Source organism: Xenopus laevis, chromosome 2L (genome assembly GCF_017654675.1).
Source record: "Xenopus laevis strain J_2021 chromosome 2L, Xenopus_laevis_v10.1, whole genome shotgun sequence".
Classification (NCBI taxonomy): Eukaryota; Metazoa; Chordata; class Amphibia; order Anura; family Pipidae; genus Xenopus; species Xenopus laevis.
In genome coordinates this window covers 95,095,783-95,109,696 of record NC_054373.1, presented here as the reverse complement: position 1 = coordinate 95,109,696, position 13,914 = coordinate 95,095,783, and the positions used below count along the sequence as shown (strand labels likewise).

Below are 13,914 nucleotides of genomic sequence, written 5' to 3'. Positions count from 1 at the left end.
AATAATAAAAAGGCTAACTAAAAAGAAGATGGCCAAAGTAAAAGTAGGTCTACATATAAGAATATTGTCACTAGGTTATATTGTATCCTGGTGAAAACAAACACTGAAAAGTGTTGCTGACCATTTCAGATATATGTATAGGGCCCAGTGGTAAGCTGAATGAAATGTAGCTGAAATATAGATGTGCGCAGAAACAGATAATCAGAGCAGATGTTATCCAAAGTCATAAAAGTTCAATACATTACATCCTAAGGCCTGGGAAGTACAAGTGTGTCTGCTACAGACATACAGGAGATTCCACTAGGTTTTTACACCAGAGGAAGCGTGGTTTAGGCCTTGAAATGTTGCTTACATTGCTTATTTATAAGAGGTAACTAGCTACAGTATATCATAGCATGCATGTTATTTGCTTTATTCAGTGCTGCTTTCATCTGAATAAAATATAAAAATTTTGCTTGCTACATGTTAATCAGGTTTGGCTGGTTTTACAATGAGAAAACTTCTTTTACTTTTTGGCAGCAGAAACCTCATTTACATAAACTGTGATTTCCCCTCTAAATTTTTACAGAACTGGAATTAGGAAGACGTGATTTACTTGTAAAGTTAAAAATAATGTGATCATTGAGAGTCCAGATGTTATGTGCCCTGAATAAATGAAAATCAGTTAGTTAATAGCATCATATACTAATATATATACAGTTATATGAACAAGTTTGGGGACCCCTCTTCATTCTATGGAGTTTTGTTGATCATTGGCTGAACTTTCAAAGTAGCAATTACTTTTTAATATACAACATACCTAATGGAAACAGTAGTATTTCAGCATTGACATAAAGTTTTTTGGATTAAAAGAAAATATGCTTCATAACAAAATTAGACCAGTGCATAAATTTGGGCACCCCAACAGAGATATTACAATACTTAGTTGAGCCTCCTTTTGCAAATGTAACATCCTCTTCAAGACACCTCCTATAGCCTTTGATAAATGTCTGGATTCTGGATGGTGGTATTTTTGACCATTCATCCAACAAGAATTCAGTCAACACTTTTACCTTCCAATTTACTTCAGTCTGGCGCCACAGTACCACAGTTTCCACCTCCAACTTGTTTACCGAACTTTACATCACAGGCAGCACTATTGTGCAAAAATTTGGGCAATCGATTGTTTGGGCATCACAGCCCATGTTTCAATAAAGGCGTTTTAAAGAAAAGACATCCGTGACCATTCAACCATACAAAATCTCTCCAGTTCAGTTAAATGTGATGGCTGCCGAGCATGGACAGCCTGCTTTAAATCATTCAATAGATTTTTCATAATATTCAAGTCGGGGGACTGTGAGGTCCATTCCAGAATATTGTACTTCTCCCTCTGCATAAATGCCTTTGTAGATTTCGAAGTGTGTTTATGGTCATTGTCTTGTTGGAATATCCAACCCCTGTGTAACCTCCACTTTGTGACTGATGCTTGAACATTATCCTGAAGAATTTGTTGATATCAGGTTGAATTCATTCGACCCTTGACTTTAACAAGGGACCCAGTCCCTGAACTAGCCACACAGCCCCACAGCATGATGGAACCTCCACCAAACTTGACAGTAGGTAGCAGTTGTTTTTCTTGGAATGCAGTGTTCTTCTTCTGCCATGCAAAGCGCTATTTGTTATGACTAAATAACTTAATTTGTCTCATCAGTCCAAAGCACTTTGTTCCAAAACGACTGTGGCTTGTCTAAATGAGCTTTTGCATAAACAAGCGACTCTGTTTGTGATGTGAGTGTAGAAAGGGCTTCTTTCTTTACACCCTGCCATACAGATGTTCTTTGTGCAAATTGCACTGAATTGTAGAACGATGTACAGATACACCATCTGCAGCAAGATGTTCTTGCAGGTCTTTGGAGGTGATCTTTGGGTTGTCTGTAACCTCACAATCCTCCACAGTTTAAACATCTGAGATAGCTTTTTGTAGCCTTCCCCTAAACCATGATACTGAACAATCTTTGTTTTCAGATCTTTTGAGAGTTGCTTTGAGGATCCCATGCTGTCACTCTTCAGAGGACAGTCAAACAGAAGCACAACTTGCAATTGCCCACCTTAAATACCTTTTGTCATGATTGGACACACCAGTCTATGAAGTTCAAGGCTTAATGAGCTAATGCAACCAATTTGGTGTTGCCAGTAATCAGCATTGAGCAGTTACATGCATTCAAATTTGCAAAATTACAAGGGTACCCAAATTTTTGCACAGCCAGTTTTTCACATTTGATTTAATTTCATACAACTGAATACTGCTTCACTAAAAAATCTTTATTCAGAAAACACCCCAGTACTCAGATGTTCCTGGGAAATGAAAGACATAACACGGTTATCTTTTTTGTTGGAAGTGGAGTAGTGGAGTGTACACACACACACACACACACACACACACACACACACACACACACACACACACACACACACACGTTTAAATATAGTTTTTTGCTTAATAAAACAAAGTTTGTTTTTCATAAGTCCTGTGAGTGTGTGCCTCTATATGGATTATATTGAAAAAGGCTGAAATGCAACTGAAACGTTTATTTTCAATAAAACATTTATACTTCTCATAAGACCTGCGAGTGCTGCTTTCTACTTTGGAGGATCGTGTGCATTACCGGTGGCGCGCACCCAGGCAACAAGTGACTCCTAATCGTGAGTGCTGTGAATGTCGGGATTTTTTATATATCTATATCTCTATCTATCTATCTATCTATCTATCTATCTATCTATCTATATATATATATAATTCAATACCCCCAATTTGGTGTACACTTTAAGGAAATTACTGTTTATTTAAAGAATGATTCACTGTGCACACTTTATCCAAAGGCACTTTCCTCTAAGTACACTGAAGCTTTGCGTAACGTATAGTGTCACTATTCGTCATGCAGTGTTTATTTGTTGCATTTTCCAGGACAGCTATGACAAAGTGCGTAGTAAGCCTAGAGGTGTGGCTGCGCTGCATCCATTTTCCATTGACTCCCTTTTAAAATGTGAGAAAATAAGAAATAGAAAAGAAATAGAAAAGAAAAAAAAAACGTATAAGCTACAAAAGATCTGCTTGTTTAAGCTGATTTCTGCTGGAAGTGATGATACCCTTTATGTTTGTGTGTGCTAAATCACGACTGCAAAGTAACAAGAACGATCTGATGGGTGAAAGATAACAGTAATGATGGACCAGCTTTCCTCTAACAGTTATTTAAAGTCTGAGAAAGTTGCATAAAAATGAGAAATAGGAGGGAAAACATGTTGCAATTAAAATGCATATTGCAGATTTATATACTCTTTCTATTGGAGAATGAAGCAAAAATAATTTGAAGTTTCTTTTATACAAATTCACATTTGTGTCAGTGCCCACCATAACTTTCAAAATCTATATTTGTAAAAGAGTATTACATTTCCCATATTCTTCTATATAGAGTGCTAGGACTTGTTTGAATCCCAAACCAAAGCTTGGATTCCATGAATCCCTAAACATTTCCAAACAGTAATGAGGAATCTTCTTGAATACAAAAGGCAGTTCATACAAAAACATGTTTTTACAAATCCTCTAAATGAGAGAATTGCACCAGTGTGCAAGCAGTGCAACTCCTACTCACTAAGCTGGGAAGCAAATTGAAACAATCCCGGCATTTTAACAAAACACTGCAACAAAAATGCACCAGTACATACTAGTGATGTGTGGGTTGATCCGTAACCCAATGGTTGTTGACCTCCGGCTGGGCAGGTTCGGGTTGAAATGTAGCTAAACATTGTGAATTTGGATTGGGTAAAAGTAAGATTAGGGAAGTATAATCCTTCACTGCTCCCAAAGTTTCCCTGTCTTGGAACCAGAGGCATGCACAGAAGTAGAGTAAAGAATGAGAAGACACAGGTATGGATCAGTAGGGTCAGTTGCGAGTTGAGTTTTATCTGTCTACACATCAATATCACTTTCCACTGCATTAAGGAATCAGCCATATATCAATCAAGCTGGTATTGGGCAGCTCTATCTAGTTCTTTCCCAAAAAGTCTACATAGGGATCCCATTGTTGACCTCAGGAGCAAATAAAGGGATAAACCCAAATCTGAAAAAAAAAAAGTTTGTATAACCAGCTTGGAGGTAACTCATGGTCTGCTTCATAAATCCACCTTGAGAAAAGCAGATGGCTATACAAAAGGACATACAGATATCACCCACAACCTCTTAGTCCTACAATCAATTCCCAAAACACCCTTTACTATAGACAGCATGAAAAGCAGTGGCTCTTACAAGAAAGTGTGAATGGTTATTGCATGATTGGTAATTAATAAAGTGCAGGGTAATTGATAATATAATAATCCTGCATTGATAAACTCTGCATGTAAAACCAACAAAATGTACCTCTCAATGTTAAAAGGTCTTTAGACCCGGGTCAATACATTCTAAAGAAACCGTCCCATCTCATAACCGTACTTTGAAAATATAAATAAGTGTACAGATCCTCTACTATGAGCCCCAGCTTTTCCTCTTGAAGCAGACAACATACTGGAAGGAAGTGTTGACCACTATGGCTGTACCTGACAAAACATGCCTGTCACAGACAAAACATGAGAGAGTGAGAGAGAATTCCAGCACATTGTGCAGGAGGACAAGAAAACAGGGTTTCTATTTATACGGAGTCTAATACACATTATTTATATTGCAGCAAAGTATTTTTTTGCGATCCACGGTGTCTGGTCACTGGTCAATGAAAAATATACAAAATAAGACTATATTCAAGGAAATTTCACCAATGGCACTTTATTTACTGCATGGCAGAATACATCTATCTATGCTGTTTTTCTCTCTACTAGGGTGACAGACATTCTAAGGAAGGAGAATTAGGATGAGACCATGAAGCCTGTAAATAACAGTAGTGCAATAACTGCTGCCACATAGTGGTAAAAGAAAGCTAAAGATTACAGGCTTCATTAGTTTGCCAAAAGATTTTCAGAGTAACTGAGCCAGAGTAGACAAGGGGTAAGAAGTAAGGGGCAAAGAAAACTAAAGCTGCTCTCCTCTTTTAAAACACTCAACAGTACTATAAGAGTTACCAATAGCCTACCTGAACGGTTCCATTTATTTGAACCATATAATTACTGTATTTTGTATAATAAAAGCTAGACATCTTGTTGCTAAGGCAAATCATGTTATCTTGAGAAAGCACATTTCCTAGTTTTAAACTTGAGTTTGAAACTCAACTAAAACGCCTAATTAGAGGAGTTGGAAGCCTGTTCCCACTGCAAATCAACAGAACATTAAAATGTGCCAGTTTACATGTGCAAAATGGGTCAGTTTACAGTGAAAAGCTAAATAAACTTGGTGCAGCTATGGGAAAACAAAAAAAAGTGAGCTGCAAATCACACAAGGCTCCCAGCGCCTGTGCCCAGAGAAAAGAAAGAAAGATCATGTAGAATGAAAGTTTTTAGCTAACAGGTGCACAAGTTTGGGCTATCAGCCAAGCTTTAACAATCACTGGAGGTGCTTAATATTCCCCCCCCCCCAGTGATTGTGACTTCTCCTATAAACCCAAAAAATTAATGGGTGTAAACTTACTCATACCCCCTTCTTCTTTTGAATGTAGTTTTAATGAACAGGGCCCTTTTAACCTCTTGTATCATTTGTATTTCAGTATGTAGGTTCAAGCTATTGTACAGCTCTGTGAAATATGTTTGAATGTATGAAAATTCGAATTTTCACTTCGACCCTTGATAAATCTGCCTCTAAATGTTTTGTAGATGTAAAGCAGAAAGCAGTTGCAATCAGTCCTGCTTCAGGAAAGGTGCAATGCAGTTTCTGATATTTTTTTTTCAGGTGCCCAAGTGCATGGCTGGAGTTTTTCAGAGTAAATAAATACAAGTCATGAAAAATTGACCCAGTATACTTTATGCAAATTCAGATAACATAACATCCATGTAATGCAGTGTTGGACTAGGCCTCTTTGTGTTGCCCATAAAACTAGGACCCACTGTGTATTCAGAGAGTGCTAGATTGAAGACCTAAGATGGAAATAAAAAAAGGGCTGATGGAAGCTTCTCTTGGCTAGGGCCCACCCAGGTACTCTCTTAGGTCACCCCAACTCCACCTACACAGAGCCCTAAACAGCCCTGATCATAAGGCCTATCTATGCCAAAACAAAATGTACAAAGCAGACAATACAATTGTCCTGCACCTACAATATAATCCCCTAAAAGAATACCATTTCATTTGTGCTCATTACATCATATTTCCTTTATAAAGTAATATTCTCACTGCTTTGAGCACAATACAATTACTTTACCAGGATCATCAAACTGATGCTATAAAACCCAGCAACTCTGTTCGGATTACACAGGGATGCAGAATCTGGGTAATGGATGTAAATATCTTGTATAAATTATATGCTCTTTAGCATCTGCAAAAATGTATTGGTTGCAGCATATCTATTTTATATAGCAAGGTTCTTAAATGGGTTTTTAACCTTTAAATAAACTTTTAGTATGATGTATAGTGATATTGTTAGACAAATTGCATTTTGTTTTAATTTTTTATTATTTGTGGGTTTCGGGTTCTTTAGATTTTTACTCGGCAGCTCACCAGTGCAAACTGGTTGCTAGGGTCCAAATTACTCAAGCAACCAAACATAAATAAGAGACCGGAATATGAATAGGAGAGGGCCTGAATAGACAGACTACTCCACTGGGAAATAATTAAAAAAAAAAAAAAAAAACTATAAAAACTAGCCATTTTTTAACATATAAAAGTTAAGTTAAAGTTGAACCAACTCTTTAAACTTGTGTTTATAGTAATTCAAATTTAACCTCTATTTGTATTCTAAATAACTTAAAAAAATACATAGTATAAGCAGAGTTTCTGAGGTGAGAGTAACAGTACCAGGGCTAGAGACTTAGGACAAAGGACATAGGTATTTGCATGCGTATATATTACCAACTTTGTAGAAAGAGAAAAGCAAAGCAAACAGAAACATTTTAACATATAATGCTAAATTTGAGAGGCCTATAATACACAGGTTATTATTTTGTTCAAGATTTTACATGATCATTTTAATTAAAGAAATCATGTACAGGTATATGCTAGTGGCTACACGGACTACTCTCGGATGGCTGACATTCTTCAAGCTTATTTACACTTTCATTATATTTTTGAAGTATATGCTAGGGCCTATTTATCATGCTGTGCGAAAAAAAAGAAAAACGGGGGGGGGACAAAGTACACCACACCAGGCATCACTGTGTAAAAAAATAGCATACTTTTCAAGCTGTGTATTGATATTGAGGAATCATGTACCTCTGTGTAAATACATACATAGGACACACACTGGTGAAAATGCTATGAGAAAATAGGGCATTGGTCCATCGTTGCTGCTTGAATTTTCCCATTGACGTTAATAAATAAGGTGAAGTCTAAGGTGGTGTAAATTAGTGGCATCAAACACCATTTTCTGTCTTTAATTGTTTTACACAGTATGATAAATAGACCCCAGAGTCTTTTCATTAAAGGGGAACTATAACGAAAATGAAAACTTAATATAAGCTTCATCATACTGAAATAATATGTTTTCTAAATATAATCAGTTGAAAATTCTGTACCGTTTGTGAAACAATCAAGTTCATCTTTAATATTCTTCTCTCAGCATCTGTTTCTCTTCAGTCTCTCTTTTCATGCAGGAGTTGGGTGTCAGATGTTCAATAACAGTTAAATCAAATATATGCGATAGGGGGGTTCCTTTTGCCTAGAAGATGTATTAGATCTCACTCTATTAAAATCACCAGACATCAGGTCTCTCTACATGCAGAATTTGTGCAAAAGGCAGTTTTTTTGTTAGATTTTGTTTGTACTGGAATCCGTTATTTGAGTGAGGTCTAATTCATCTGCTAGGAAAGGAAGCCCTACCTATAAGAGATATTGGATCTGTCAATGAATATCTGACACCAAATTCCTGCATGAAGACAGAATGAAGAAAAACAGATGCTAAGAGAGGGATAGTGGAAACAATGCAGAATATTTAATTGATTGTATTAAGAAAGTTTCTCATTTCAGCATGATGGCACTTATATTCATTTTTCATTTTTATGATAGCTCCCCTTTAAGCTACACAGTTGATCTTGGAAGTCCCCAGGTGATGTGGCCTACAGAACATTAGCAGTACATGAGGCTACAAAAACAAAGTACACCCATGTTGCAGAGGATCTCAAATATCAAAATCCTAATGAAATATAGAAATGATATACAAATATTTGATAATTACAAAACCACAAATCTTACATGTGTTTTCACAAATTTCACAATCACTTGTAACCAGTGTTTGCCCCTATAATCTGTAAAACAGATGTACCTACAATTTAGGCAGCATTCTATGTGAAAGTTGCAAGCCATTTCATTGCATTTTATTTGCAATACTATCAAATTGTTCTCATTTTTCAAAAATTTGGCAAGATGCAAATTGCAAAAAGCAGGGAGATTTGAGCCTAAAGTTATGTGCGTAGAAGTGGAACACTTAAGGTGCTTCTACAATGGAGTACAAAGAGTCTCTCAACAAGCAACATGCATTAGCCAGCAAACTAAAGGGGCTGGTGATGGTATCCCCCTGTAATGTTCCTCATACAGAACATGCAAGGGAGCACTGACAAGGTGGTACGGTTCCTCTTAACTTACAACCTGCCTATGGCTCTTGTGGCTTGCAGATATATTTTTATCACTGTTAAATACTTTGATAGACACAAGTGCAAATTATTTGTTATTCTTACCTGTGCAGTCTGAGCATGTTCAAGCATCTCTTCAAATTCTGCATATTCTTCATCATCTGTTTCTACTCCGGAAAGTCGAGCAGCTCTGGCCATAAAATATGGAGGCAATTCTCCAATGGCTGTGCCCGCTCCCTAAACACAAAACGCGGAAACAAAGCAAATAGTCAGAAAAGTAAAAATATATTTGTTTATGGTGTATTTTACTAAATACTAGAGATAACATAATAGAATGGAGTGAATGGACAATTAACAAGATTTTTGTTTAGGGCCTGGTCATGTGAACAAGCCATGGACTCGAACTACCTAAGCATTCGTATAATACCCTTGCTGAGGCCAGAAAGTGTATAATAGCTCATCTAGAATTCAGTGACATGAGACAAAAATGGTGAATATACATTACAAACACTGACACAGAAAAGGTCCAAGATGACCCTTCTGAACCTTGAGGAGCCAAGAACAGCCCCACCCATAGCCATCCCACCATGCTTTAGTAGTGGCATGTTCCAGAAGATTTACAACAGATTTACAATTACATATAATTCTGCAGTAAATATGCTAAGAAATAACTGCCACACCCATGGTGGAATGCACAATGCTACAGAAGAAGAACTGTGCACTCCATCCTCTACAGTTATCAAGATGCTAAGCCTTTATAAATGTGCCTACATGATCAACCGAAATGGCTGGGCTCTTTCACAGTGACAGCAGGCAAGCTGAAAACATTAAAAATGTGTGATTCTTTTGATTAGAAAAGCTGGCAGACAACAGCAGGAAGTAGGTTGCATGTTATAACAAACATAAGTAATGTTATTACTGTACTCCAGACATGACAAGGTAATCAAACTGCTCAACACTACAGTGTTTAACAGATCTGCCTATTTCATACTAAGATTACTAATCTGTTGTTAAAAGTAATTTCTTCCTGTCTGTTTCAATGTGAAACTTGACTGTAGAACAGAGTAACGATCAATTCTCAGTATACCAGTAAAATAAACATTGAGGAACAGACATTTAAGCCAGTTACCCATATTCTTTCTCTGCCAGAGCCCTAATCTCCTTCACCATTTCTGGTACATAAATATCAATGTTATGTAACTTTGTTTATGTGGTTTATGTGGTGGGATACTCCATATCTGAGGCCAGATTAAAATTGTAATATTATAAATTGTATTTTTCAGAGACTATTGGCTGACTAGGTAACATACAAAATACACTGTAGAGCAATGCACATGTTGCAAGTCTCCAACAGTGGACTTGTCACCTATACACAAAAAGCTATATAATAAAAGTCCTTTTCAAATTAAACATGAAATCCAATTTCTATTTTTTTATGAAAGCATTCATAGCTGTTGTAAGCTCATTTAAAAATCTCAGCTGTCAATCAAATATTGTCTGCCCCTCCTCTATGCCTAGGCATAGAGGTGGGGCAGACAAGTACTTTCACTTTTTATTCAGCACTTCCTAGATGTCACTGCTCTCCACACATTCCCCCCTTCTCTTCACCGTTTAATTGTGTAACCAGTGCATGGGGATGGACATCAGGTCCCCCATTCTGGTGCACAAACAAGATTCTGACATGATGCAAGGCTTGCCTTAATAACAGTGTCAACAAAATGGCTCCTGCCTGCTTGTTGTAATTATGAATTCCCAGACTGAAGGAAAACAAGATTCAAACAACGTATATAGTGTAATTAAAGTTAATTTTGCTTGACTAATGTCTCTTTATAATGCTTTTAATCATTTGTAAGTAGGGATGCACCGAATCCACTATTTTGGAAATCAGCCGAACCCCGAATCCTTCATGAAAGATAAAGCCGAATATCGAACTGAATCTTAATTTGCATATGCAAAGGATAACAGAGTTATTAACAGAGATAACAGAGTACTTAACAGAGATAACAGTGTTTTTTTAATTCCTCATTTGTGTGATGAAGTCATGTGATTTTAAGGATTCAGATTCGATTTGGCCAGGCACAAGGATTTAGCCGAATCGAAATCCTGCTGAAGAAAGGCCGAATACCAAACCGAATCCTGGATCCCTAGTTGTAAGGCCAGCCTACAAAGGCACAGTACAGCATTATTAAAGAAACACAGAAGACATATAAGCTGTATACACGAATACTAATAACACCTATTTATTGAAGGGGTGGCTAGGTTTTTGGAGAGTGTTTGCCATTGGTCTGTTGTACAGAGACATCAATAATCTTCTGCCTTAGGAAATTTGCTCCCAGTATATTGTGTTATGTTTCAGATATTCATAATGAGGGGTCATATAGTCCAATAAAGAGAATTTATGTGGCCCTTACATGTAATTCTGCATAGACCATTTCATTTTCAATTCACAGACATTTTGTTACCCGTATTACATCTCTTCCAGCATTGGTGACATAAGGTCTAAAGGTACCTGGTGTCAGTGGTAAAACATTTATAATGGGTGTTTTGTCAAAATCCACAGTGCGCCATTTTCCTAAGAGCTGTATTGCTACAAAATCCCATTCTAATCTTTTTAAGAAAGCATTGTTACTTGCATATTTAAAGAAAATGGTAATTTCAGCAGTTCGTTATTTTAAGCATTAACAGAAACTATTACTTAAAAATCTAAAATAGTTGCAGCTAAAAAATGTGCTGGTCTTGTTTACTTCAAATTGGCTTACGTCAGCAGAAAATTAGGCTTATTATTATTATTATTAACATGTATTTATATAGCGCTAACATATTGCGTAGCACTGTAAAGTAAATGTGATTATACAAATACATCACATGAATTACATACATAGAATATATGGAGTAACAAACATCACAATCAATACAGGTACAAGAAGGTGAGGAAGGCCCTATGCATAGGCATACAGTCTAAAGGGAAGGGAGTAATACACAAGGTGTGGGAGTGGGCAAGATCGAATTAAGTGGGTGAGAAATGTGGTATTGCGTTTGGTAGTTAAGCAGAGTGAGGGTAGGCTTCTCGAAAGAAGTGCGTTTTCAGAGATTTCTTGAAAGTAGAAAGGTTGGGAGAAAGTCGGACAGACCGTGGGAGAGCGTTCCAGAGGAGGGGTGCAGCCCTTGCAAAGTCTTGAATGCGAGCATGTGAGGAGGTAATGAGAGAAGAGTTGAGTAGCAGGTCAGTAGAGGAGCGTAGTAAGCGAGTGGGTGAGTATATAGAGATGAGTTCAGAGATGTAGGGTGGGGCAGAGTTATGAAGTGCTTTGAAAGTCAGTGTCATTAATTTGAATTTGATTCTGAAAGGTAATGGAAGCCAGTGCAGGGATTGATAGAATGGCGAGGCAGAGGAGGAGCGGTTGCTGAGGTGTATGAGCCTCGCAGCAGTGTTCATTATGGACTGGAGAGGTGACAGTCTCTGGAGGGGGAGGCCAATTAAAAGAGAGTTACAGTAGTCTAGACGCGATATGATGAGAGAGTGAATAAGAATTTTGGCAGCGTCTTGGGTGATAAATGATCGTATTTTGGATATGTTCCTTAGGTGGAAGTGACAAGATTTAATAAGTGACTGGATATGAGGAGTGAATGACAGGGCAGAATCTAGGATAACCCCAAGGCACCGGGCCTGGGGAGAGGGGGTGATAGTGGAATTGTTAACTATGATGGATACTTCGGGGATGCTACTGGTGTTAGTTGGAGGAAAGAGAACCATTTCAGTTTTAGAGAGGTTTAATTTAAGGTAGCGTTGTGACATCCAGGTAGAGATAGCGGACAGGCAGGAGGAGACGCGAGTTAGGAGTTCTGGGTTGAGATCAGGAGATGAGAGATAGATCTGAGTATCGTCAGCATAGAGGTGGTAGTGGAAACCATAAGAATTTATTAATTTGCCAAGGGAGGAAGTATAGAGGGAGAATAGTAATGGTCCCAGGACAGAGCCTTGGGGAACTCCAACAGAAAGAGGTAGGGGAGAAGATGCTACTCCATTGTAGGAGACACTGAAGGAACGATTGGTGATGTAAGAAGAGAACCAGGACAGGGCTGTGTCACGAAGGCCAAGTGACTGGAGGGACTGGAGGAGGAGAGGGTGATCTACAGTGTCAAATGCGGCTGAGAGATCAAGCAGTATTAGTAGTGAGAAGTGATTGTTGGCTTTAGCGGTTAAAAGGTCATTAGTCAGTCGAGTCAGGGCAGTTTCCGTGGAGTGTTGTGGCTTAAAACCAGATTGTAGGGGGTCCAGCAGGTTATTGTCAGAGAGGAATGAGGTAAGTCGGTTGTAGACTAGGCGCTCAAGTAGTTTAGAGATGAAAGGTAGCAGAGAGATAGGTCGGAGGTTGTCAAGATTGGAGGGATCAAGAGAGGGTTTTTTCAGAATGGGGGTGACAAGAGCATGTTTTAGTTGAGAAGGAAACAGTCCAGTTGAGAGGGAAAGATTAAATAGGTGAGTTAAGGCTTTGATTAGACAAGGATTGGTATTGCGGAGAAGTTTTGAGGGAATTGGATCAAGCGGGCAGGTGGTAAGGTGAGAAGAGGCCAGAAGCTTTGAGACTTCCTCATCAGTGACAGGGGTGAAGGAGCACAGGAGGGACTGGGGAGTGTGGAGGGAGGGTGGTGGAAGTCTAGGGGGGTTGAGTAGTGTAATGTCCCTTCTGATAGTGTCAATTTTGTTTTTGAAGTGCTCAGCAATATCTTGAGCAGAGACAGATGTGCATGGAGGGGGTGGAGAAGGGGAAAGGAGAGTGTTAAAGGGCTTAGTTAAAATAACTACTTTATTTGATATTTTGTTAAACAAGATTTACAACCAGAAATTCATTCTCATTGGGCTCATTTAGAAATGTGGGGGCAGGATGCAAAGTCCAAAAAACAGTCACAAGCTGCCATGTTTTACACTTTGTCCCATTCCCTGCTATGAGCACTTGTGGGTGCAGTTTAAATTGGAGGCCACAGTGGTAGTTAAAGTTGTCTTATTCTTTGCAAAGAAATGTACGGTGCTGCAGTGGATGATTTTGCTCTTACATTAAAGTAGTCAAGAAAACCATTTCTTCAATAAAACTGACCTATGAAGTAGAGGGACACAGAAGAAATGTAACAGGACATGGAGTCCATGGTAAAAGGCAGGTCTAGGGGGCTGACCATGTGTTAGAGAAAATACTACCACATTGTTATGTATTCACTCTCATATATTATATAGTAATCTCTAGA

General features: G+C 38.1%; 1 protein-coding gene across 4 annotated transcripts in view; it reads right to left on the bottom strand.

Moving 5' to 3' along the window:
- vmp1.L (vacuole membrane protein 1 L homeolog) overlaps window positions 1-13,914 on the bottom strand; it is a 127,668-nt gene that overhangs the window by 52,270 nt on the left and 61,484 nt on the right. For all 4 annotated transcript variants that reach the window (NM_001091697.1, XM_018245001.2, XM_041580959.1 and 1 more), the window contains 1 exon segment: window positions 8,779-8,910. In NM_001091697.1, the coding sequence (NP_001085166.1) occupies window positions 8,779-8,910 (132 nt within the window).